At 40.2% G+C, this 26,706-nt stretch overlaps 1 protein-coding gene across 2 annotated transcripts in view; it reads right to left on the bottom strand.

Annotated features, from left to right (window-relative positions):
• Window positions 1-26,706, bottom strand: part of WIPF3 (WAS/WASL interacting protein family member 3) — a 56,363-nt gene that overhangs the window by 23,526 nt on the left and 6,131 nt on the right. For both annotated transcript variants that reach the window (XM_037890486.2, XM_043541003.1), the window contains exon 2: window positions 10,763-10,922. In XM_037890486.2, the coding sequence (XP_037746414.1) occupies window positions 10,763-10,867 (105 nt within the window). In that variant the 5' untranslated portion in view covers window positions 10,868-10,922. The remainder of the gene's footprint in view (window positions 1-10,762; window positions 10,923-26,706) is intronic.

Consider the following 26,706-nt stretch of genomic DNA (forward strand, 5'->3'; position numbering starts at 1 on the left):
CTGACCTCCTACAGGCATCATAATTTAATCTAGGCCTGCTCTAAAGAAACTATATGATTCACCTTGTCTGGCTACATACGCAAACACATTTCAAAGGTTTTAAATGACCTTTTGTATCCATGAAAAACTCTAATCAGTTTAAGACTAGGAAAAAATGAACATCTTTTCAGTTTCTTGTAACATCACATTCCAGCAATGTACAGAAGTTTAACTCACGGCATTGTATGGGATTTTTTTTTTAAAACTGAAAGGTTGTAAGAATAGTACTAATTGACTGATTGAAATCTATTGCAAATTCCACCAGTCACAATTTGCACCTGAGTATGTGTATGTATCGCAGATGGCCTAGTGGTATTTCAGTGAGTTACACTCAGCAAAGTCATGCACAAGTCATATGGATGAAAAACTTACGGCCATTCTAGTTTGGAATGTTTTCTGCTAAAGTCAGATGTTAAGCACAATGGAGATTATTATAAAAACAGCCTTGCACAGAACACAACTGCTTAAATGAAGTGTGCTTCCTAGCAACAAAGTCAGCATGATCCTAGTTAACTCACCATTCTAGAGTATTATCATCTACAGATATATGCAGTACATGTCCTTGTACCAGTCCAGACAGAAATAAATTGAGCAATGTTATCTTGGCATGGTTTTATCTTCGTATTCATATTGCCCCACTGAAGCTACAAATACAGAAGGTTATATATAAAGATTACAGTTTCATGTGGCTTGAGCTGTAACAGTTCAACATGACTACAAAAGTACCATTCCTTTCAAGCCAGCCTCTTCCACTATTTAAAAAAAAAAAAAAAAAATCAAATAATTAGGTATCCACAAATACCCCGATTATTTGAGCAATTACAGCCTGTATGGTGATAACAATGTCTACAAGAAGATCATCTCCAACTACACTTGTATCAGACAGCGCAATGGGCTACATACTCAAGACACACAGAGAGCAAGTTTTCTTTATTACCCAAGGCGAGGCAAATTGAAATCCACACACAAGCAGCCAGGGGAAAAAAAGCAAGATAACCCCTCACCCCATTTTTTATGATACTCCATATGAAGCTAAAAATATTGAGATTATATTGAGACCATTTTTTTTTTAAATTAAGCTTCTCATCACCACTTTTACAGAGAGAGATGACCCAGGAAGAGAATGGGCCAAACTCCGAATTCAGACTCTAATCTGAATGATAATATGCAGGGATACCATAAAAAGATAAGACTGGGGGTGCAGTATTGCCAACTCCAAGCTTTCAAAAAAAAAAAATCTATGAATTAGACCTCAAAATCATGAGATTAAAAAAATATATATTTGGAAGCTCTTTTTGCTTGCCTTCTGAGCTTTTAGCGTACACTCGGTTTGTGTTTTCAAGCTTTCCACTACAACAATAAGGGCTCAAAATTTCCCTTTAAGTGAAAACTGAGATTCTCAAGTCATCAGTTGTCCCCAGGAGCAGCTTTAAGAAAACCACCAAATATCACAAGATTCTTGATAAAGTAACAGGAGTTGGCAATACTGGCACTGGTGAGTGGTCTAAAAAGAAAAAAAAAAAGGGGGTGGGAGTTCTTTAGTCTGTTGGTTCAAGGAATCCTGCCTCTAGAGTTAACAAAGAAAGCACTGGAAACCCAACAGGAATGCTTAGCTCCTCATGCCAAATGGTCCAGGCCTTCCAGCAATCCAGCCTGCCTCTCTGCAGCTATTAAAACCAAACAAATTCAAGCTGCATTCAATGTAAGAAACCTATTTTTACATATGCCCAAATACTGCAGTATTTGGGAAATCTTATGATTCTGGAGTCTGTTTAAAGGCTTGATAAAAATATGGAGCAAAATAGATATTTCAGGGGTAAAAACTGACTGATAGTTCAAGGTCTACAGACTAGGAAGTTAAAGGCTGCAATAGAATCCGGACTGCCTACTGATAACGTGCTGCACTACGTTGTGAGAGATCCACATTTGACTTGCACCCCTAGTTCCTTATCCCACTATTCTGCGGGATCTGCATTCACTTCAAAGTTGGGTAGAAAGTGACTGCGCAGTGCATCACTTCATAAAGAACGTCTTCATTCCAATGAGCAGCAGCATTTACTGCCTCCAAAAATCACCTCAAACTGGAAGGAGAGTAATTTTTTCTGCTTATATTCTTAAGATCTGAGAGTCATACTGAAGACAATTCTAGCTACTACAGAATAAAAAAAATATATATATAACCCCTTGAAAAGAGATTTCTAACCAAAGCTGGTATTAGATCACTCCTTCTAGAAGTTAGAAGAGACACAGAAGTCAGTCTATTTGAAACACAGCCAAGATCTGACATTGCTCAAAAGTATTGTGATCTTTCACCTCTACATCTGGGAGAGCCTCTTAACAGAGCTAGTTAACAGAACACTAAGAAATATTCAGAAGTTACATGAATCATGTACCTGACTTAAGAGTATTCAAAGATATATCCAAAATGCATGAGGCAGTAAATTCCCATGCTATTCAACCAAGTTGTTCTACATGTATTATTTCCATTTCTAAACATTAGCAGTACAAAAATGTCATAACAGCAAAACAACTCCCACACAACTTCAGAGATAACACTGTCGTCTTCCAATTTTCTTAAGCGGGCTTACAAGGTTTTCTCTGACAAAACATAGCAACTGCATGAAAGAGAAGAGGGGAAAAGTCCCCCACTGCAGAGATCATCTGATGTTTTCCCTAACATTGGAAATTCTATCTCTGTGTAAATTATGCATTTATCACACTGCTACATAGAGAGGAATTGTTCCTCTGAGGTTTTTAATGCAAGAATAGAAATTTAGTACAATAGCCAGCTGAAGAAACCAGTAGATTGCCATATGTTCAGCAGCTATTGTAATTTTCCCTTAATTCTATTTCATTAAATAAGAATTCTGGAACAGTTATGATTAATCCATATGATAAATTTACCTTTAGCATTATTTCAAGTTTTACATTGTACTAACTCAATGCTTTCCTGAAGCAAGAACATTTTTCACCTTTCGTTTTAACATAACAATGGGACATATACTCCTGGTGTAATTCTGTTGGTTTTAAATTATTTGAACCATTGTGTCTTTTTGGTTCATTTCTGCCCCGACACTTCAGAATTATTTTGTTCTGTATAATGAAGAGAGGCAGAAATATTTTCTTTAACTTCAGAAATGTCTGAATCATTAAGCAAACATCTACTGTGAGGGTCTAGTACATACACTTCCTAAGATAAACATTTTAATAGATGTTGATTGAACATAATATCAGAAATGCATGCTTGTAGACACATGCAGCAGATCAGTAAACAGACTACTGCACTTTAAAACAAATAGCAGGTTATCAAATCACCTACTCTCATTCTTCTCTTCAGGACCAGCTCTAGGTTTTTTGCCAACCCCAAGCAAATAAAAGGGGGGGGGAAGGGGCGGCCAATTTTTTTTTTTTTTTTTTTCCACACTCAAAGTCATGCACAAGTCATATGGATGAAAAACTTACGGGGGGAGCTTTTACACACTTTTGCACTTTGCAATGTTTTTTTGTTTTGTTTTGGGAGGTTTTTTGACTGTTTAAAATTTTTTAAAAAATGAAAACAGAGAATTTGTAGTTTGTGAAATAAAACAATTTTAACAAAATCACAATTACAAACAATTTGGGTTCAACTATACACTGTAATGAAAAACGTTACTGTCTTACGGTGCATCCAGTTTCTCCTAAATTAAAAGAATTTACATGAACTGAATTTTTCTGTTTTTTTATACTTGCGTAGTCTTTTAATAATCCAGTGAAATCTAAATTTTTTGCAATGGTACTTTCAATTGAAATTAATGCGAGTCCTGACAAATGATTTTCAGACATGGTGGACCTCAAATAATTTAGTAATTTCAGTTTTGAGAAACTGCGCTCACGAGAAGCCACTGATATTGGTAATGTTAAAAGCATGCGTAATGCTATAGCAGTGTTTGGAGTGAAAAAATCATTTCTTGCTATAAATTCTAATACTTTTAGAGGAGTTGTTTTAGGACTATTAGCTCAGATAAAGCTATTAATTCATCATACAATTCTACTCCATCAGCGTCAGCAATGTTATGAGTACTGAGGACTAAGTGTAGGTCTTGGCAGTGCTTCATGAGGTCTTCTTTGGAAAACTGATTTTTAATATTTCCAATATCGTATAAAAATTCAAAAGTTTCACAATGACCATGCAACTGATAAAATCTTTCTTCAATGGAAGTTATAGCTACATCCAGAATACATTCAATAGAAACATTCAACTTTAAACCTTTCTTTTGGATCGAGAATAGGATCATCATGAGCCTCATAACAAAACTGTTGTGTTTTTTCCATTAGAAATTAATTGTATTATTTCATTTTATGTATTTTTACCCAAAGAATGGGTGTGAATCTCTCCAAGTTTCACTCTTCATACATGCTCAGCCATAACACTATCAAATTTTGCCAATAACTCAACGAATTTCAAGAAATTTCAATTGTTATTCTCATATAAAATATCCGAGGATCCACAGAATGCGAGGCACTGTTCGGCTAGGAAATTAATGATTGCCAGTAAATGTTTCAACACAGCTTGCCAACGTAGAATTTCTGAATTTAGTAGACTTTGCTGTACCACATCGATTGTTGTACCGGAATGTAATCTGGTTGACAGCTCAATCCAATTTGTCAATGAGCGTAAATGATTTTTTGATGTTTCACGTTCTTTCAAATGCTGATGCAAAATTCGCCAGTCATTAAAACCTGCAGTGGCCAGAAGAATATCCGAGTTACAGAACAGTTTGCAGCAAAAACAAAAAACCTACATCTTTGGTCTGTGATTACAGATTAATTTGTTCCCCATTTTTCATTTTCTTCTTCATACTGGATGGCATAAATCGACAATTTGATTCATTAAATGGATATTCAAATGTAGGATCTAGTTTTGAAGGACCTTTTTTCACAATAATCATTAGCATTGCATCAGTAATTATTGTCGGCCATGTACTTGGATCCGATCCTATGTCAGTCTCTCCACCTTCCAATAATTATTCTTCAGTTTTAGATTTGGATAACAGTTTTTCATTTCTGGACTCTTCAAGTGAAGTAGTTAATCTTTGGATGGATTGTGATTGTTCATCTTTATCAGTTAGCGAAGATAATCTTTGGTCGGATTGTTGTTCATCTTTATCAGTTGATAAAGAATCTTTGGTTCGATTGGCCTTCATCAGTTGATGAATAATCACGTTCAATGCGTTGCTTAGAGCTTTCTCCTTGATTGTCGACTTTTTAAAAATACTTATTTGAAGTACGAGATAGTTTTTCTAATTCTTTTTGCCGTTTCTCTCTTTGTTGCCGGCAGGCAGCACTGGAAAGTTGCTTTCGTCCTGGCATTTTAGCCCTATAGCCACTGGCACCGATGCAACATGGAAATTGGCACGAATGGCGCTGATAGGGCGGCACAGTACACACAAGTAATCGTGATTCCTGATTTAATCAATCGTTAACGTTTACACATTTACGCATGTTCACATTATGAGTGACCATGTCACGACGTGACACGATATTTTTCACGTCACACTCCTATCGCACTACTGGAGATTTTTTTGATCTTCGTTTATTTTTTTTCCCATACATTGGTGGATTTAAAAAACAAAAAGGATGGCCAGAATGCCGCCCCTGGAAATGTGCCGTCCCAAGCATGTGCTTGCTTTGCTGGTGCCTAGAGCCAGTCCTGCTTCTCTTGAGAGCTTAAGCAATGACATCTTTGTAATCCTTCTAGTACCAAACCAGTGCCTATTTTTAACATCATCATGGGCTGTTATAGGAACCCGTTCCCCTACCAAATCAAAAAAAAAAAATACACTTCAAAAGAAAAAGAGCCCAGGAAAACAGAAAGATTAGAAAGTTTAAGTGAAACAAACTCCTCAGTTTTTTTGGACTATGAGGACAAACTCCTCAATTGCCCCTTTTCCATTAGGAGGACCCAGATTTAAGACTCTATAAGCCACTGCCTAAACCTATCATTTTTTTTCTTCCTACAACTCCCCCTCTGTTTTATCTATGACCCCTGAAGGCAGGCACACAAAGTGATGCTCAATTACTCCCGCTAGTTATATTTACATTTTGTATCAGCCACCTACGGTGCCACATAAATATCTAACAAGTAGCACCTACACCTCTTGCTGCATGTATACTCCCACATTCCCTCTCGAAAATTCATTTGAAAGCCTTGTTTTATTACATGCTCAAGCAGCCAGGAGTTTTTCAGCTGTTGGGCACAGGTGGTTCCTAACATGCCTTGAATTCTGTCTTTGTATCATTTCAACATTTTTTGTGACTGCTTGCATGATAGAATTACAAAAGAAATGGGAAAAAAAAATGTCAGCTACGAAATAAGTAGAACACAGTTCTATAATTAAAGCATTCACATCAGACTATCTCCAAGCTCAAGAGATTTAAAAACCAGTATAAACCAAACTAATTTGCATCTGACTCAAGGAAGGCATTAAAATTGCAAAGGACTCAAGAGCAAACAGCAGTTCGGGGTTTGGAGAAAAGAAAAGATGCAAAATCATTGAGGACTGTGGCTTAACGAGGGATCCAGAGTTATCTTAGATGAGATGTTGAGAAAACATGCAGGCAAGTAGATAATGTAATGGAGGATTCTCTGCTCCTTGAAGTCACGATTTGAGGACTTCAATAGCTCAGACATAGGTGAGAGGTTTTTTGCAGGAGTGGGTGGGTGAGATTCTGTGGCCTGCGTTGCGCAGGAGGTCGGACTCGATGATCTTAATGGTCCCTTCTGACCTTAATATCTATGAATCTATGAATTATTTCACTTACCCTGGGGAGTGGAAGTTGTTAACATCTCAAGTGGCCACGGTAACCCAATATTCTCCAAAGTATTAGTGACATTTAATTAAATTGATGCAGCGTGGTCTTGATCCATGATTATTCTAACCACGTTGCATATGTAAGTACTTCTTGACCATGTCACACAAACATAAGGCGGCAGGTGTGCCACAAGGGTCAAAAAGCCTGACAGATATGAACTGAAGGGCCACATCTCAATCCATTAATGGCAAAGCCAAAGGGAGAGAGAAAAAAAGAAAGGAGACTGCTGGGAAGTAGAAATGAGAAGCTCCATCAAACCAAACCCAACAACCCTGCTCTGTTTCAGCTGTTTTCTTTAATTTTTTTCTTAAAACTTAGTTCCATCTCAGTCCTCCTCTCCGTTTTTACACTCTTTCCTGGGTGTTCAATCTTTTTGTCCCCACTCCCCTTACATCAACAGTCTCCTACTCTACCAGCCTCAACTCTTTGCCCCCTTAATTCTTCAGCATCCTTCTTTTCCCTTTGTTAGACTTTGCCTGGCCTGACTCACCTACTTCGTTCTGCCACAACGACAAAAACAAAGTGGGAAGTAACTGACTGGTTCTTCTTTAACAAATGTCATCTGATCTGTGTAAGCACAAGGACTCACTCTCTGCAGGTTCACCTGAATTAACTAGCAGCAAAGCCAGATGTCAGATCACACCTGCATAGCAACATTTCACAAGTGTTATTTGATCCCCTAAGAAAAGCTGTGCTATCTTCTAGATAAAATACCAAGATAAGCTCCCACACAAGATAAGAGATCTTTCAGGATAATTTTTTTCATAAAATACCCATCATATAGGTTTTCCCCTTATTCTGAAGGCCAATCTGACAAGCTCCCCTTAGTGATAGCAAAGATGAAAACTGAAGAGGTCCATGTATCAGTATCCAGGACTCTTTTAAAAATAATATAATTTCATATCCCATATAATTGCATGCTTGAAAATGCAGGGTATTTAAATACTAAATGGAGCCCTTGTGTCTTGTCTACACACAGAAGTTGCAGCAGTTTAACTTAAATCAGTTTAATTAAATTGATGCAACACTTGTGTGTGAAGACACTTGTATCAGTTTAAACCGGGCTTATGTCTGTCCACGTACAAAACTTGTGCTGGTTTAACTGAATCGGTATAAAAATTACCCCTTTACTTACATCTGTGTGTGTACACTTAACTGTGTGCATTGACTAGGCAAAGCTTGTTTGTTTCAATGGTACTTTTATATTACTGCCTATCATTTTTATATTTCCATTCTCCAACAATAAATTCAGCAGCTGTAGCAACAGCTGGGCAGTTTTAGCAGCTGTAGGATACAGATGCCAAATTCTAGACAATATCTTCCTAGCAAAAGAATCTAGGGTCTGTAGCTACTTGTTATGGATTCCCCAATTAACACCTTTAGCCAGATGCACAGTTGTAACAGGGGTTTGACCTATGTCAGCATTTTGCTTCTGTAGCACTAACTAGACACTGAGGGCCTCTTAAAGATGGTCTTCCCTCTGATTCAACTTTAGCAGAGAAGATTCCTTTCACTGTTATGCGAGAATAACATTCGGCAGAATTGTCTTACTAATTCTTTATGCAGGATCCATTTGTTCCCTTTAAATTATGCACTTGCACTGGAAGATTTTCCAAATTCCAGCTGACAGGGTAATGTACTGAGTATGCTTTATAAATTAGAAATACATTTTGTAATTCATTAAAATGAAATGATGGGAAGATGTCAGCATTCTCTGGCAACAGAAGGAGAGCAAAATTCAAGGTAAAACGTAACCCCTTTGGAGGCAGAGTATGAACTGACTGAAGCCAGCTGCTGCATATTCTAAAAGCTCCTCATGTCTGGGATATTTCCATTTTTCCCCAACAGATATAGTGCCATGTGTGACAAATAATGGGAGGCAGTAGCCAGACCTACTGCAGAAAACAGTAGCAACACATTTAGTTGAGCCTCTGCTACGCAGCCTTCCAGAAGGAATTTGCAACTACCACAAGAAGGGGGGAGGGAGGGAGAGAGAGAGAGATATTTACACCAAAGAAGAATTAGGCCAGTTACCAGTCTGCCTGAGAACATGATTAGTTCTAGAGGAATAACTCTGAGGTAGATTGTGGAGAATGTTGGGTCATTAAGGTGCCATCTAGTCCCTATAAACCTGCCACATAGTTGCCCCCAACTGGTCTAGAGAGGTAACCTTGTAACTGAAGTGGTGGACACTTTGGGCCAGATTCTAAAAAGTGTGACGTGGCTGCTTTCCACTGTGCCACCAGTGTAAACTGGCCCTAAAACCAGTATAACTAGTCAAAGGATCATCCCAGTGCAGGAATGAATTTACATGGAACTGATCTAGAGGCTCTTATCCCACAATCCCTTCCTGCTGATGGTGTACCAGGGAAAAAGTGGCATGACCAGGACACCCCTTTGTTATGCTGGTTTTGGCTAGGTTCTCAGCCACCTGGGGCCATTTATAGTTGGTGTAAGGTAGAATAACCTGACGACAGCACTAACTCTGTGCTGAGAAACTGGCCCTGCACAGACTGTAACAGGATCTGGGAGTGCAATGTTGACCTTGAAGCAACTTTTGCACACATATACACACTTCCTACACTTGGGACATAGTTGAGGATCTGCCCCTTTGTATATCATGGAAAAATTTTTCAAACTGGATGCCTGAAGTTAGGTGCCTAAATACAGGTGGCTAATGTCAAGAGACAGGCACCTGCAGCTTCTATTGACTTCCATAGCAGTTGTGGGCATTAAACTGCTCTGAAAATCAGGCCACTTATTTCGGCATCTAACTGGATTTGTGAGACAAACATCAGGAACACAGATGTGAAAACTCCAGTCAATATGCCTGAAGATCAAAATTAAACCGGAGAAACCAGAATTCCTCAACCTGTATGTTTTCAGGCCACGCACTATTCTCTTTCCTTCCCCCTTCACCACCTTGCACTTTTTTGATAGTTTTGCGGGATGGTTCAGTTTTAATTCTTTAAAACTTGGAATGGCAAATAAAGAAGGTGCAAGGTAATATCTCCCTAGGAGAGGACAAAATTGGAACATAATCAAATAAAACTGATAGACTCCTTCACAACATGGGCATGGATGTAAGAGCAGGAAAGAGAAATTCAAGGGTCTGAAGTATGTATTTATATCAGCACCACAAGGCATAAAAGAAAGCAAGCTCTATTTTTGAAAGAGTTGGGCACTTATTTCTACAGCAATAGAAAACTAATGCATGCTGCAAATAGTATAGCCGTGGCAGAGAAAGTGTATGACGAAATCAGAGGTGCTTGGCCTTGAATATGGCTATTCATTATTTTCTCTACAGTCATAGCTTCAAGGCTGAAACTCCCCATAAACAAGTGACTGCAACACATAAAAAAGGGCCTGAAGAAGCATCCCCAAGGATCAGCATAACCAAAGTACAATAAGAATCTGGAATTCCAGACAGGGCATCAGCCACTCACTGCAAGGGCACATGCACTGGTTGGTGACATGCAACCAGGTGATCTGTTACATACAGTAGCTGTACGTGTGAACATGATAAAAGCATCATAGGTGTTTTTCTTCCTGGGGATACACCGCAAGGAAAAACACTAAAATCTCTAACACAAGCTATTAGAAATGAAAGAAGAAATCAACACTTCCCACATGCACATTTTCAAACTAAAATCAAGCTCTCTGTGTTTTGGGGGGTACTTATGAGTGCTAAATTTGCATGTGCACAAGTGCACATAAACGTACACATACACACACCCCCAACCCCCGGCCTAGGTTTTTGTTCAAAACACCTGACCCAAAATACTTTGCAGGCTTTGCCCCTGCTATTATCACAATAATCTGTGATAAAATTTACCCTGCTACACTAATCAAAATAAAAAACAGATCTTACCAGAGGTAATGAAGATAGCAATGGTGGAGGTGCTGGGGGTGGTCCTCCAGAAGCTGGGAGAGGTGGTGGTGGTGGAGGAGGGGGAGGCGGGGGCGGCACAGGCATCTGTCAAGTTTCTAGCTTCGCTCCGCTATGAAAGATTCCAGTTGAACTCTAAGTCCTGAGGCGGGAAGAAAATGTCATTACATACTGCAAACAGAAGAACAGTCCCAGCCAAATTGCTAGCTCTCAGCAGACTGAAGACTTTTGTACCCTACAGCCTCTAGTACTACAGTATGAACAGCCCTCATTAGATGAATGTTATCTTCAGATATCTGTAAAGAGCCAGCTGACATAGCTGGACAGCTTCCATGAATTCTAAATGTACAGATGCCAACCTGTCCAACTTCAGCTATGAGATTAATCCAGCTCATAACTTGAAATGCAATTACGCTACAAAGAACAAATTACAATAAGACAAATCTTGAACCCCTTATTACGATGAAACGCCATTTTAAGGAGAGTTTTGTATTTCTATAGATAGATAGATAGATAGATAGATAAAGAACTTTGTTCGGATTTTTGGATTAGGTCCAATAAAAAAACAAACAAACAAACAAACAAGACTGAATAATAAACAAAGAAACAATTTTCCAGAATAGAGTTTCATTAAGTGCATTACTACTTCCAAGGAACAGCCCTCCAAGCACTAGAAATTTCAGGTGTTAGTCAGATATGTATAGCATCACTGTCATTTTTTAATTTTAAATTTATTTTCAGAATTTTTTAGTAATATACCAAATCAAGGGGGAAAAAAAGGTATTTTCAATTTTCCAATAAAAGGATGAGGGTAATAATTTACAAAGAGAACTGCAGATTCTGGAGGACTGCAAAGATTGGGAAAATAATTTTAAAATGCATTATTTTTAATAATTTAACTCTGAGGTAAATTGCTTAGATTTTAAATAATCACAGAATTTGAATATATGTTATATAGGTCAAGTTTAGTATTATGGTTTTGGGTGATTGGTTCATGGGTCTAGGGGTTTTTTTAAGTATGGCACTCTCCACAGTATTTGACCGATGCTCATGAAATACAACTGCCAGATTTTTCCTATCATTTGCTAAGAAGAATGGATCCATGTGTGCTAAAATTCCTAGCTGGATTTAGTTGAGTGATGGCTATGACGGGTCTCAGGGTGCCCACGACTGAGAGCCACCTTGTTACCATCTTGCCTCCAGCGTGAAGGAAACTTGCTTGTGCTTATATTGGTTTCAGCTCCCTGACTCTACCAGCGTGTTATCCACTTAAGCACTCTCCTCTGGGAATGCTAGCCCTTACTTTGCTTTTCAGTTTAATAAGTGCATCTCAGTCCCCAAACCCCTTGGAAGCATTGCCCTGTAGCTTCCAGCCCCTTCTCCACTGAACGCTCACAGAAATACCAGGCCGGCTATCCCCAGGGGAACATCGTACACACCAGCCTATATGATTCATCTCAGGATCAGCTCCTTATATAGTATGACAAGATTGAGATATATTTACAGTAAAAAACAAACAAGTTTACTATCAGAGTCAAGAGATAGTGAGTAAGGATAATGGAATCAAAAGGTTACATATAAAAGAAAATCATAACATGCTTTCTAGAGACTACACCTATCAGACTAACCTTCTGTCTACAGAAGTTTATCTCACCTCAAAGGTCCTTTGCAGAATTTCAACCAAGGCTGGTTGTGATCCCATTTTCATGAATGTAGTTGCACTGCTCAATTACTTCCTAGGTGCAGGATAAAGGGGTGTTTTCCTTGCCTTCTCCTTATAGCCTACAAAGTACCCAGACCCATGATAGCCAGCACCACTGCCCCCCACTCCCCTCCTCCCCCCCCACACACACGTGGCTTATTCTCTGGTGTGCTGCCTCCCTGTTTATTTCACATCCTCCCCCCATTGACTTCGTATGTAAATGGAGCTTCCATTGTGTTAGCTTACAATGCTTAATTTACATGCCAACAGAGACAGGTGAACAAATATCTTTTGTCTGATAGAAAACGTGTTTGTTATCTCTGTTCTGATACAGACTTTAGAACATATTTCCAAGATACATACATAATTCCTTACATAGCATCTGTACATACATTTCACAATGATATTAATGACCAACGTGACCTGGCTTTTATTTAAGACAGCTGACATTCTTTGGTGAACAAGAACGTACATACCAGGATCAGGACATTCCTGTAAACCCCTTGCCAGTTGGCACTGAGGGGTTCATGGGTCACTGAGTCATCCAAGGAAAGACCAAATTATTCAGTTTGGCATTACACTACCTTTAGTTTTAGGACAATATTAACAGCTCTGCTGTGGGATATTTAAACTCGCAGTACTAGTAATTCATCTGATATTACGCCTTCTAGCTGGCGAAACAGTAGACATTACAATGCCCAAATTTATGTTACTAAAGAAAAGCAATAAATACCATGACAGAGTGAATCAATGAGAGATGGGACAAATCCTCAGCACCAGGACCAGAGGACCCAGCCAATTTTTTTTTAAATCATCAAGAGGGTTTTAGATTAAACAGTGTCTTTTTTCAGTATTGTAGTGACCATACTGACTCAGTAGTGATGCCTCCGAGTCCATCCCCTTCCATCATGAGCCGGAAGAAAAATATTGACCACATATCATGCTAGTAACAGTAGGGACTCATTTCAGCATCCAGCCAGCAGAGGGCTCCATGATGCTAAGTGAAGTGGACAAAGAGGTGACACACAGAGACTGGGCAAACAGGGAGAGAGCCATTAGTTTGTAGGTAAGTGTGAACAGCCAGCAAGTGGTGACAGCCCAGCTCGCTGGGGAGGGAAGATCAGGCCCCAAAAGCTGAAAGCTAAGCCTGGAAGCAGATTGTTGGTGGCAGGAGGCCCGCAGCAGCAGAGAACAGGGTGAACAGCCTAAAAGTAGCACGTGAGACACAGGTACATGTCTGAATGATAGAAGAACAATCCGGAGGTGCCCCCAGTGAGACCAGAGAGGACAGGACTGATCTCTGGCCAGTGGGTCTACAGGCCTGCACTGAATTGTCTGTTAGCCCACATACAAAGCCAGAGTAGCCTTGTACCCCTCCTATTGGACTGCCCTGGGAATCAAGCATGCCTGGAAAGGCAATGAGTTTTATTTACTGATAGTGTTTCTGTTTCTTTTTTTCCTACTCTGCAACACTGGACTTTAATTTTCAATATGAATTGGGTTTGGAAAATATTCTGAGTGAAAAAAAACAAACACTTTTGGGGGGGAGGGCTGCAGAACACATACAGGCATGGCAGGGGGGTAAAGCATACTCTGGAGGGGCTGACAGGTAGGAGAAGGAAATGTAAATCCTTAAAAAGCCTATTAGCTGACTTTCCTACACCTCCTTGTCAGCCCCATACTCAGCACCCTTTCCAGCCTCCCCCTTCAAGCTCAGAATCCCTAGCTGACATCACCTCTTCAGCCCCCTTCATGTCCACTGATGCTCACCTGTCTCCAGCACAAGGACTAGCATGTGAAGCAGACAGGTTCTGACGGCTCTGTGCAGAGGCGATAGGTTTTGCATGTAAAATTTCAATTTGCCCAACTGGACTGCGGAGGTGCAGGCTTTGTTATTTGCACACAGCAGGGTTAGTGCTTGGGAAATGGGTACATTCCAAAAGATGTGCACACTCCAGGGGAAGCAGAGATGAAGTCCTATAGTGAAAATCAGGCTTTTAAGATAGAGGTCCATTACTGTAGGATCTACAAATGTTAGTGAATAGGATTGTTATTTATCAGTAAGTGAACCTCTTCTCTACTTATGTCACGGATGTGTGGTTAGTACACAGGGTTCTCTTGGTACGAAGCAATAAAATCTTTCATATTTTCACTTACACATTTACTAGCTTGATTTCTTCGTTAAAGATTACACTGCACTTAACTTCCTGCCCACCCCACTGTTGGTTAAAACAAAGATTGTGTCTTCAAATAATAACTGGAGGGTACTCCTTGGTAATGAATACTCATATTGCAGGTTAAATAAACTCTGAATCTAAAAAGGAAATGTGCCTAGGAGATTGCTAACACCAATGTAAGCGGGAAGCCCTTCAAGGTATCATCAATAATGCGTATTCTCTCACTCGCTCTCTCTCCACACTCTAACCCTTTGCTGCTTCTGCTCTCACTGTAGCATTTTAAAAAACGCTCACTGTATATTTGTACAACTCTCCCCCTCCCCGATCCGTCTCTTTTCGTCAAACAATTTATTTTTCCCTTTCAAAGTTATTTAAAAGAACTAGAGTTCTTTTACAAGAATTATGTCTCCCTTCCCCCATTGCCAATACTGTTAATCAATCTGGGAGTGCTGGGGAGGGCTAGGGAAGGCAGTTTTACAGTGTGTGTGTGTACAGTTATGTTGTTTTTTTAATTGGAGTTGGAGAGGGCTGAGCCTTCCCTGGGAATAAGGAACAAAAGGGGTGAGAAATTTAGCATTTGAGGCTGGCAGTTTGTGGGGGCAAGGGGAGAAAGGAAGAAGCCAGGTGGCCATAGTTAGTATGGGCAGAGGGCTTGATCCCAGTACTGCTGAAGTCAGTGGCAAAACTTTGATTGACTTTCATGGTGCAGGATCAGACCCTGAAGTCACAGATTTTAGAGACTGAAAAGACCTACTAGGTTTTCTAGTTCATCTCCCTGCCAAAGCAAGATTGTACATTTCTTAGTACTTTGTGCAGTCTAATTTTAAGTGTCCCAAATAACAAGGCTTGTATTACATCCCTTGGGAAACTCTTTCATAGTCTAATAGCTCTAACTGTTAGGAAGGTTTTCTGATAGGCAAAAATTAGACTGAATTTCTTAATTTGATCCCTTTTCTCCTAGTTATACCTTCTTGTACCAGGCTAAATAGAATTATTTAACCTCCTTGGCATCTGCACCTGTGAAATATTTGTAGAATTATGACCCCACAGGCACACATAATTTAGCCTAGATATATTTGTTTAGCTGTTTTCATCTTCCCTCATAAGTCAGTCCACCAGTCTTTGAACATTTTTGAAATCTATCCAGTTTGTTAATATCTTTCTGGTAATGGGATTCCTGGAACATTTCAGATGCAATTGCACCAGATGTATAAAGAGGAACTGTTACCTCCCTGCACCAAGATAAAATGCCTTCGCTTATGAAGCACAAAATTCCCTTTTCAGAAGTAGAGTTCTACTCCTACAGCCATCAGATTTTCATATTGCACCGTCACTATGATATAACAATGAAGACAGTATGAAAAGTCAGACATCTTCATTCAGTCTGAATGTATTACGGAGAAATAATTGTACAGCATCCATGCACTTTGACTGGGTTACACAAGTCAATTTCTGTGCAATTTTAAAAAAAAATTATTTTGTAATTGACATTTTCAGGAGCCAGGGCAGCTTGGGAGTTGTGTAAGTTATTCTGCAAATGCACAGAAAGGCATGATGGATGATATGTACATATAATTTGTTAATTAATAGAAGAAAAAAGGCAAACCATTAACTGTGCTCCTAGTTTTCAAAATCAGTTTTAGATAATCAAATATTATTTCTGCTGTAATTTAAAAATATTGCCCTGAGTTCTACTCTTTAAAATATTCAGTCAAACCAAAATTTTTAGATCATGGGAAAAGTACAAGAATTATAAAAATAAAGATACATTGGAAAATCGGCCTTATGAAGCATCTTTCACGGTTTGAAGAACAGACAATATGATTAATTGTGTCCACCACTTGCTCCTGTCAAACACCAAAGAACAGCTGAAATTGCTGGTACAGGTGCACCACAAATGTTACAAAGACAAACACAATAGACACACACAAGTAAAACAGACAAAAACAGAGAAAAGTGTATATACATTACATAGCAAGATTAATTTTTCTGCTATACTTAAACCACAATTGGAAACACTTTGGAATAGGCTTCTATGTTCAGAATTAGTCATTTGGAATTTTAATTCCAACGCAAACCAAACCATGCAATTTTTAAGTACCAGATGTTATGTTTCTTCATACACAAAGAGCAAACTGACACTTTCAGTCTAATGACTTTTTAAAATTAAAATAAGAACGAACAAAAGTAAAGAGCACACAAACTCTCTCTTCTCTGTACGAGATTATCCTGAACATAAAATAGGAGCCAGTCTCTGTTGGTATTAGAGTCCTTAGAGACTAAATGGAGGGGTACAAAGGAAGTCCTATGAGTTTAATAGTAATATGCAGCTCAACAGAAATACACAGTGCCACAGACTGATGTACCCTTTCTAATATACATATTAAGAGCGCCATATCTTTATGCACAGTCTGCAACTCCCATTCCACCAGGAAGCTAAGAACCAGGCAACGCTGCCACAAAAGAGGGAAGCACTGACCCGGGAAGGTATATAATATTGGCACCTAGACCAGCAGTTCTCAAACTCTGGGTCACGACCCCATTTTAATGGGGTCACCAGGGCTGTCATTAAACTTTCTGGGGCCCAGGGCAGAAGCCCAAGTCCAAGCCCCCCCACGCAGGGCTGAAGCCCTCAAGCTTCGGCACCCCCTAGGACGGGGGGGCTCAGGCTTCAGTCCCCTTTCCTGGGGTCTTGTAGTAATTTTTGTTGTCAGAAGAGGGTCGCGGTGCAATGAAGTTTAAGAAACCATGACCTAGGGGATGATTGACTCCATACTTCTCCAGCAGGTTTCCTGTGGAGCCCAGGCTGCAAATCAAAGCAGCCCTTCCCTGCTGGAGCCCCATTCCAAGATGACATTGCAAATGCCAGCTACTCTCCCCTGGGCATGACTCATAGAATCATAGAAGATTAGGGTTGGAAGAGACCTCAGGAAGTCATCTAGTCCAACCCCCTGCTCAAAGCAGGACCAATCCCAACTAAATCATCCCAGCCAGGACTTTGTCAAGCCGGGCCTTTAAAACCTCTAAGAATAGAGGTTCCACTACCTCCCCAGGGAACCCATTCCAGTGCTTCACCACCCTCCTAGTGAAATAGTTTTTCCTAATATCCAACCTAGACCTCTCCCACTGCACTTGAGACCATTGCTCCTTGTTCTGTCATCTGCCACCACTGAGAACAGCCGAGCTCCATCCTCTTTGCAACCCCCGTTCAGGTAGATGAAGGCTGCTATCAAATCCCCCCTCACTCTTCTCTTCTGCAACCTAATAAGCCCAGTTCCCTCAGCCTTTCCTCATAAGCCATGTGCCCCAGCCCCCTAATCATTTTCACTGCCCTCCGCTGGACTCTCTCCAATTTGTCCACATCCTTTCTGTAGTGGGGGGCCCAAAACTGGACACAATACTCCAGATGTGGCCTCACCAGTGCCGAATAGAGTGGAATAATCACTTCCCTTGATCTGCTGGCAATGCTCCTACTAATGCTGCCCAATATGCCGTTAGCCTTCTTGGCAAGAAGGGCACACTGTTGACTCATATCCAGCTTCTTGTCCACTTCTCAACTCCATTTTGAGGCACAGCTTTCTGTGTTGGTGCAGAAGGCTGCTGCCATTTACACCCCCTATGACCACGGTTGTGAGTCAAGTCTACTGACTTCAATGGATTTGCACTAATGTAGTAGAACAGAATATGATCCTCTAGCTCTAAACTAGGAATGGAAGAAAATTATAATTAAATTTACCATGAAGAAGTGCATTAAGATTACAGTGATGAGAACCACACTTTAAAGTGCCCCCATTATCTGAAAACAAATGAAGGTAGAGATCAACTCAGTCTGACATAAAGAAGTGACTGCATTCATTTGTAGAAGGGAAGAACCCACACAAGGAGTTTCCTTTGAATAACATATACACTAAGTCAACCACAAATATTTGAACAGCACAAAGCAAAGGTTTTATTGCTTTCAAAATGTTGTAGCTGACAGTTATAAAAACTCAAAATATAGTGACCTGTGGATTGAATCTACCAACTTAAAGACCATGGGTGAAATCCTGCCTCTACCGAATTCAATGGCAAAACTCCCATTGACTTATATAGGGTCTTGATTTCATCCACTGTGTGTAAGAATAATTTCAAGGTAGTTTGTGACTGTTATTTCTCTAATGAATTAATGTCAGGAATCAGGAGAGGCTAAATATTTTTACTTGTATACCTACTTCTGAATTCCTGATAGTGGCAAAGCGCCCACCTAAACCAATGGGAATTTTACCAGATTAAGGACTGTGCACTTTGATTTCTGTTTAAGGCTTTCGGTTTCAACTGTTTGCAGATTTTAACACATTCATACTGCAGAAGAGAACTTTTGGAAGACACAGTAAGAATCTATAAATACATACATGGATATTACAAAGATACAGGGATCAATTATCGTCACTAGTCAAAGACAGGCCAGTAGTGTTGCAATAATCTTAAATATTTAATATAATTTCCCTGTTATCAAATAAAATTCAAGAATCACTGTCAATGGAAAATGGTATGAAATTGCCAGTATTGGAGATATTTAAGGGCAAGGCTAAGAGAGACACCTATTTATTAGGAATTGTTCAGGAATCAGGTTTTTGTGCAGTTTTTTTTTTCCTCTAGAGAAGTTGATCAGTTCTGGCACCAACTTCCTAACCGCAGCATCAGCTCCATCCCCAGAATAGCCATTATCTCCTGTCTGTGACTGGCAGAAAGAGGTCATTTCTAGCAGGATCGATTCTATCTGTGTTTTGTTTTTTTTTAATCTTCTACTTAAGTTTTTAGCCCTCCTTTTCTCTCCTCCAGTTGTCTGTTCCCTCTTCTTGCCAGTTTTTTATATCCTCCTTTACCCTTCACCATTTGTCTCCTCCTTCGATCAAATTATTATGATCACTCTCCACATCTGGTTCCTGCTCTCTGATGCACAGGTGAGCTACACTGAAGCAGTTCACCTAGAATGATAGAGGCACCTGCAGTGGAGGAAGACATGCTGTGTGTGGAGTGACTGCAGGTGACAATGGCAGCAGATTCAGCATGGCAAACACACTGGAAGCAGGAGATATGCAAAAAGTCCACTAATAAGAACATTCTGCTTCTACCTTGCAAGCTGCATGAGATGTCTCAGTGGGCCACATTTCTGCCACTCATTGCTGTAACAAACAAACAATGACAATCTCCCCAACATTAACATACTAATTTAAGAAACGATTCGTCTTCTATTGAAGTTAGTATCAATCTTCCCACTGACTTCAATGGGAACTGGATCAATCCTTAAGGACCTGATTCTACAAACACACACGTGCTTAACTTAACTACAGATATAGTATGAATAGTTTCATTGAAATCAGTGGAACTACCCGGGAATAGAGCTAAGCATGTGCAAAACTGTTGGCAGGTTCGGGGCCTAGAATAAATTATAAAAATTATAAAAATAAGAATTTTTTTTAAAAAGACACTGATTTGTAAACTACCATACAGAAATGTATTCGTAGTAATAGTAAACAACTTCCTGATCAAATTCCAGCTACAATTTGACAAATGCTTTTGGAATTACTCAAAATGACCCCAAAAGAAGCCAGTATTCTCTTTGGAATTAAGTTGCCAAAGATATCCTTTGTTCTCCTGATATATAACCTCCCAACACCCCCACTAACCCCCCACCCACACACACCAACCTCCTGTGCCCATGGTATTTTCCTTGTATACTTGCATGATGACTTTAACAGGCACACAGTTTTTATACAGGGAAGAAAAGAAAAACAGTCTTCCCAAGTGCATTTTAAAAATGTAACTGATTTGGGCAAAAAGTTTAACAGCAGCCAGTACTATTTTATACACAGCAAGAAGTGTCAGAGAGTATGTACACTTTTCATTGCATAATACTGTGCTAGTAAAGAAGGCAACGTATCTTCAATGCCTTTTAACAAAGGAGTAAGCAACACATTATGATCTAATGCCATACGCTGCAGTCCTGTCTGTGATTTTATAACAAAGGCAAAATGTGATACAGTTAACAAGTGGTTCAATAGTCAAGATATCATGCTTACAATTTATTAAATAGATCTCAGTAAATTAATTATTGTATTAATTAATTCATTGTCATTCCCCGTGCTTTCACACATCTATAGGAACCAAGCATAAACATAGTAATTCTAGTTCTCCCTAACTTACCACACCACAAAGACTTTGCAATTGCCAGGAATGTAAATTATGGATATTTCATTACATTTAAGTAGCAAAACAGACACAACTGACAGCTTTCTTGATCATTCAAAGTGTCAGTGTCAGCACTAAGCTAGCATTTTCCATGATAAGCTCCTGTTATACTTCCTTGTAAATTTCAGAGATTTGTACCTTGCAAATTTCTTGGGGTTGATTTTTCATGCCTTGCACCTTATGTCATCACTTACCCCTATGCAGAGAGGGTACAAAGTGTTACCATGCTGAATCAACAGCATTTTACATCCACTGTGCACAGAGCTAAGAGATAACACAATGTGCCAAGCAATGGAGAATCAGGCTCCTCATGTTTGGTGTTAGCCCAGAGGTGGATATTTTTGGAAAGTTTGAAGAAAATACATTAAACTGGTTTTTGTGTTATCAAAGCATGGGGGAACTGTTTTCTACATTACATGAAAATTCTTTAGGTGTTTCACATAATAGTTTTCCAATGGCTGCTTTAAACTTTCCAAGCTGACATGTACCTAATAGTGAATGAGTCCATTTGAAGACACTTGGTTACAGCCTAAAGTTATGAACATTTGTAAAGCTATGTACTGAGCATATATAGGACATACTTTTCTCACTGATTTAAGCATTCACCAAAGCACTTTGAATGTTTTCAGGTATAGATCTGGTTATACCATCATTCATCACTGTTATGAACTCTGACAGCCATTGGACTACCCTGATCAAATTCCACTTGTGCATGAAAAACTAGGAAGCCCTGTTTAGGTTTCACCAGGACCAGCTGAGTTTCAGAACTGTATAACCATTTTCCACTTCTGACTTCCTCAGTTTTCCGAAGAGAGGAAAATGTTCACAGTAATTTACAGTAATGCAATTTACAAACATAATCCTTTGATTCTTCAATAATATAAGAACCAGGTAATGACAGAGTAATGCAGGTGTTGCTATAATAGCCATGTTAACATAGTGATTAATTCAAAACGGATCTCTGAAAAATGAGAAGTCATATTAAGTTGTTATACTCTCTAGAGAGCTTGGACTTTGTGAGCTCTGTTGTGCCAGAACAAAATAATGTTCCTGCAGCAGTAACATGCCCTAACTTTTCACCTGTGCAGTGATTTATGATTTTAAAACTAATGGTCTAACATGCTCACATAATAATAGAGCAGATGTTCAAGTTCCTCCAGAAACAATAAATTATGGAAGTTAGAGGAAGAAAAAGCAAGGTTCTGCTAGTCTTAATATGCCTGTTCTCATCTAGTTTTAATAGCTAAGCAGAGATAGACCTGGTTAGTAATTGCAGGGAAGACACCTCCACAGAAACAGGAGCCTGTGAAACAGATTTTTTGTAGACAAGATTTTTTCACTTTCAAGCCTCAAAATAGATTACTACCAGCATACAAAGCAGTTTGATAGGTAGCTCTACTACTTTTGAATGCAGACATCCCTGATTCTGTTTGATGCTGTCATGGATTCAGTATTTAACCATGTGGATATCTTTCTGTGTTCCGCACAAACACCATCAAGCTCTGTAGTTTTTTTTAATATATTCTTGCTAGAATGCACTTATTCATTAGCTAGTTAGTGTTAAAATATTTTTTTCAGTTTAAGCCTCTATTTTCAGTAGTTTGACTTTCTAAAATATCTACCTTCCGACTGAAATTCTCATGCTTAGTCCTAGCCCAGAGGTGAATACATATTATATATATATTTTAGGATGAGACATTCAGATAAATGCTGATTTGAAGTTCTTATTGAAATAAGTTATTTATATTTTCTCTCTTTAATCTTTAAAAAGGACTACATATCTTAAATTAAAAAAGGAATAAGTATTGTAACAGACATAGCCTTTTTTAAAAGAAGAGTAAGAAAATTCAAAGTTAGCAGTAACTTTAAATCAGGATACATTCCAATATGGCAGTACAGTATATATATGCAGTAACAGACAAGAGACATACCAGATGTGCATTCAGAAAACAGTACACAAATTCAGCTTATTTACATTTTCTTATTGGAGAAGCAATACAGAAAAAAAGAAATTGATTCCTTGCTGTTAATACTGAATTTGGCAAATACAGTCTATGTTGCATTTTCCTCTACTGTGTGATCACAGAATGAAAATCCCTATTGTACTGACTCTGTACTGAATTTAGCCTAAGCTGACCATTGCACCTGTGCACAGCTCCACTAAAGTCAGTAAGAATCTGCCTACATGAAGTAATTTGCAAGATTAAGGCCCAAATTTCTATTAATCTAAAAATGTATACAGTCCCTATCATAACATCATTGTATTCCCAAAATAATTAAAAACAGACAGTAAAAAGCATAATAGCTTTAACTGTTTTTTTTTTTTAATTACAGTCTCGTACCCAGATTGCAAAGTGTTTGGGCCAGGGTCCACGTTTTCATATGAGTTTGTTTAGTGCCTAATACAATGAGGTCTCAGTCTTGATTGGAGCCTGTCATAAATATAGAGGGAAGGGTAACCACCTTTCTGTATACAGTCCTGTAAAATCCCTCCTGGCCAGAGGCAACATCCTGTTACCTGTAAAGGGTTAAGAAGCTCAGCTAACCTGGCTGGCACCTGACCCAAAGGACCAATAAGGGGACAAGATACTTTCAAATCTTGATGTGAGGAGGGAGGCTTTTGTTTGTGCTCTTTGTTTACTTGGTTGTTCTCTCTTGGATTTCTGTCTGGCCTCTCTCAGTTCCATCTTCTCCAACCCATCCTAATCCAAGTCTCCAATATTGCAACCAGTATAGATAAACCAGGCAAGGCAGATTAGTTTATCTTTTGTTTTATGTGAATTTTCCCTGTGTTAAGAGGGAGGTTTATTCCTGTTTTCTGTAACTTTAAGGTTTTGCCCAGAGGGGGATCCTCTGTGTTTTGAATCTGAATATCCTGTAAAGTATTCTCCATCCTGATTTTACAGAGATGATTTTTACCCCCCCCCCCCTTTTTTTTTTTTTTTTTTTTTTAAGTAAAATCCTTCTTTTAAGAACCTGACGGAACAATGGAAAAATCAAAGATCATGGGGTTTGGGTCTTTGATGATTTTGTAACAAACTGGTTAGGATATTATTCTCAAGCCTCCCCAGGAAAGGGGGATGTGTAGGGCTTGGAGAGATATTTTGTGGGAAGACGTCTCCAAGTGGTCTCTTTCCCTGTTCTTTGTTTAAAACGCTTGGTGGTGGCAGCATACTGTTCAAGGCCAAGGCAAAGTTTGTACCTTGTGGGAGTTTTTAACCTAAGCTGGTAAGAATAAGCTTAGGGGGTCTTTCATGCGGGTCCCCACATCTGTACCCTAGAGTTCAGAGTGGGGAAGGAATCCTGACATGGTGGCAGAGCGGTGGGATCATTTTGAACCAGAGATCATTTTGAACCAAAAGCACAGACACGAAGAGGTTTTTTTTCAAGCTGAGAGCAGCTAGAGGGTTTTCTGTCTATTTGCCTGGAGAGAGAGGTGTTAGTTTTTTTACAAAGGGATTTTTCTTTTTTGATTTGGAGTTTTCTCTACCTAAAGGCAGGGTAGTTAACCTCCTGCAGGGAAATTCACAAGGTTTTTTTTTTGCCTAACTCTCGGGTATAGCTAGAGTTAAGCACAAGAAAGCAGGAAAATGACTACCAGTGAAGCAGCTAATAAATTAGAGCTGGCCAGATTCGAAGCTGAAGAGAAACAAAAAGAGCATGATAGACAGATGGCCTTAAGGCGCTTGGAGGTAGAGGCAGAAAAAGCCAGGGTATAGCCAAAGGATGCTGCCCACAAGAGAGCTATGGAGGAGAAAGAAAAAGAGAGGAAGCATGCACTGGAAATGGAGAAGGCAAGGGCTCAGCAGATCCCTTCAATCCTTCTCCAGGTACCGCGTCTCATCCCAGAAAGTTCCCCACCTACAAGGCAGGCGATGATACAGAGGCCTTCTTAGAAAACTTTGAAAGGGCCTGCCTTGAGTACAGCACCTCTACAGACCAGTACATGGTAGAGCTGAGGCTGCAGCTCAATGGACCCTTAGCAGAGGTGGCGGCTGAAATGCCTAAGGAACACATGAACAGTTATGAACTTTTTAAAACCCAGGCGAGAGTCAGAATGGGGCTAACACCCGAGCATTCTCGTCGGCGGTTCAGAGCCCTAAGGTGGAAACCAGATGTGTCATTTACCTGACATGCCTACCACATTGTGAAACATTGGGATGCCTGGATATCTGGAGATTTAACACTTGCTGCTGAAGAGTTGCCCTTCCTAATGCAAATGGAGCAGTTCTTAGAGGGTGTTCCTGAGGAAATAGAAAGGTACATCCTAGATGGGAAGCCCAAAACTGTAATCGAGGCAGGGGAGATTGGAGCCAAATGGGTGGAGATGACAGAAAAGAAAAAAAATTAGTGGCAGTTGGAGTGAATATCAGAAGGGGCAACCCGAAACAAAACCCTATCCCCAAGGGCAACCCAAGGCCCCACCTACATCCCAAGGAAAACCCCAGACACCTTATTGTCCCACCACACCATTCTCCAGCAACCCACCTCGCCCCAGTGACCAGTCAACTGGGCGATGTTTTAAATATAATGAGCTGGGGCATGTGAAGGCCAACTGCCCCAAGAACCCCAACAGATTACAGTTCATTGCACCGGGGTCACACCAAAGGTCCTCAGGCCCAGATGCCTCCCAGATACCCTTAGAGTGAAGGGAAACGTGAGTGTGGGCAGGAAGAAGGTTACAGCGTGGAGGGACACTGGAGCACAGGTGTCAGCTATCCATCAATCCTTAGTGGACCCCAATCAACCCAGAGGCCCAAGTGATGATTCAACCCTTCAAGTCCAACTCTTTCGATTTGCCTACAGCCAAGTTGCCTGTCCAGTACAAGGGCTGGTCAGGAATGTGGACTTTTGCAGTCTATGATGATTATCCTATTCCCATGGTGCTGGGGGAAGACTTGGCCAACCAGGTAAAGCTGGCCAAGAGGGTGGGAATGGTCATCCGCAGCCAGACTAAGCAAGCTTCCACACCTCTCCCTGTTCCTGAGCCTTCTACCAGGGCCCTGTCTGTGTTACCAGAGACCCAGATGGAGGTGGTGGAACAGGATCCCCTGCCAACGACTGCAAAGGCCATAGTGGATCCAATCCCAGAGACCCAGCCAAAGCCAGTCCCCGAACCGAAACTGGCGAAGCAACCAGCACCAGAACCATTGCCAGCACTTAGTCCAGCGCTTGCAACTCCGTCTACAGCTCCAACACCAGAGGGCACCACCGAGCCTGCACTGGCAGCAGCAGCAGATGACCCTGCACAAGAGGCTCAGCCAGAGCCTGAAATACCCCATAGTGCACCAGCAGAAAGTGGTTCACCATCAATGCAAACAGCCCCATCACCTGCATCACTTCCAGAGGGACCAAGCCCAGGTCCACAATCCACTGAGGAACTGATGTATCCAGCATCAAGGGAACAGTTCCAGGCCGAACGGGAAGCAGATGAAAGCCTCCAGAGAGCTTGGAGGCACGGAGCAACCCACCACCTCTCAACTCTTCTAATCGATCCCGGTTTGTTGTAGAAAGAGGACTTTTATACAAGGAAACTCTTTCTGGTGGACACCAGGAAGACTGGCATCCTCAGAGACTGTTGGTAGTTCCAACTAAGTACTGGGAAAAGCTCTTGAGCTTAGCCCAGGATCATCCTAGTGGCCATGCTGGGGTGAACAGGACCAAAGACCATTTGGGGAGGTCATTCCACTGGGAGGGAATGGGCAAGGATGTTTCTGCCTATGTCCGATCTTGTGAGATATGCCAAAGAGTGGGAAAACCCCCAAGACCAGGTCAAAGCCCCTCTCCAGCCACTCCCCATCATTGAGGTTCCATTT

The sequence above is a fragment of the Chelonia mydas genome, chromosome 2, assembly GCF_015237465.2.
Source record: "Chelonia mydas isolate rCheMyd1 chromosome 2, rCheMyd1.pri.v2, whole genome shotgun sequence".
In the NCBI taxonomy this organism is placed as follows: domain Eukaryota; kingdom Metazoa; phylum Chordata; order Testudines; family Cheloniidae; genus Chelonia; species Chelonia mydas.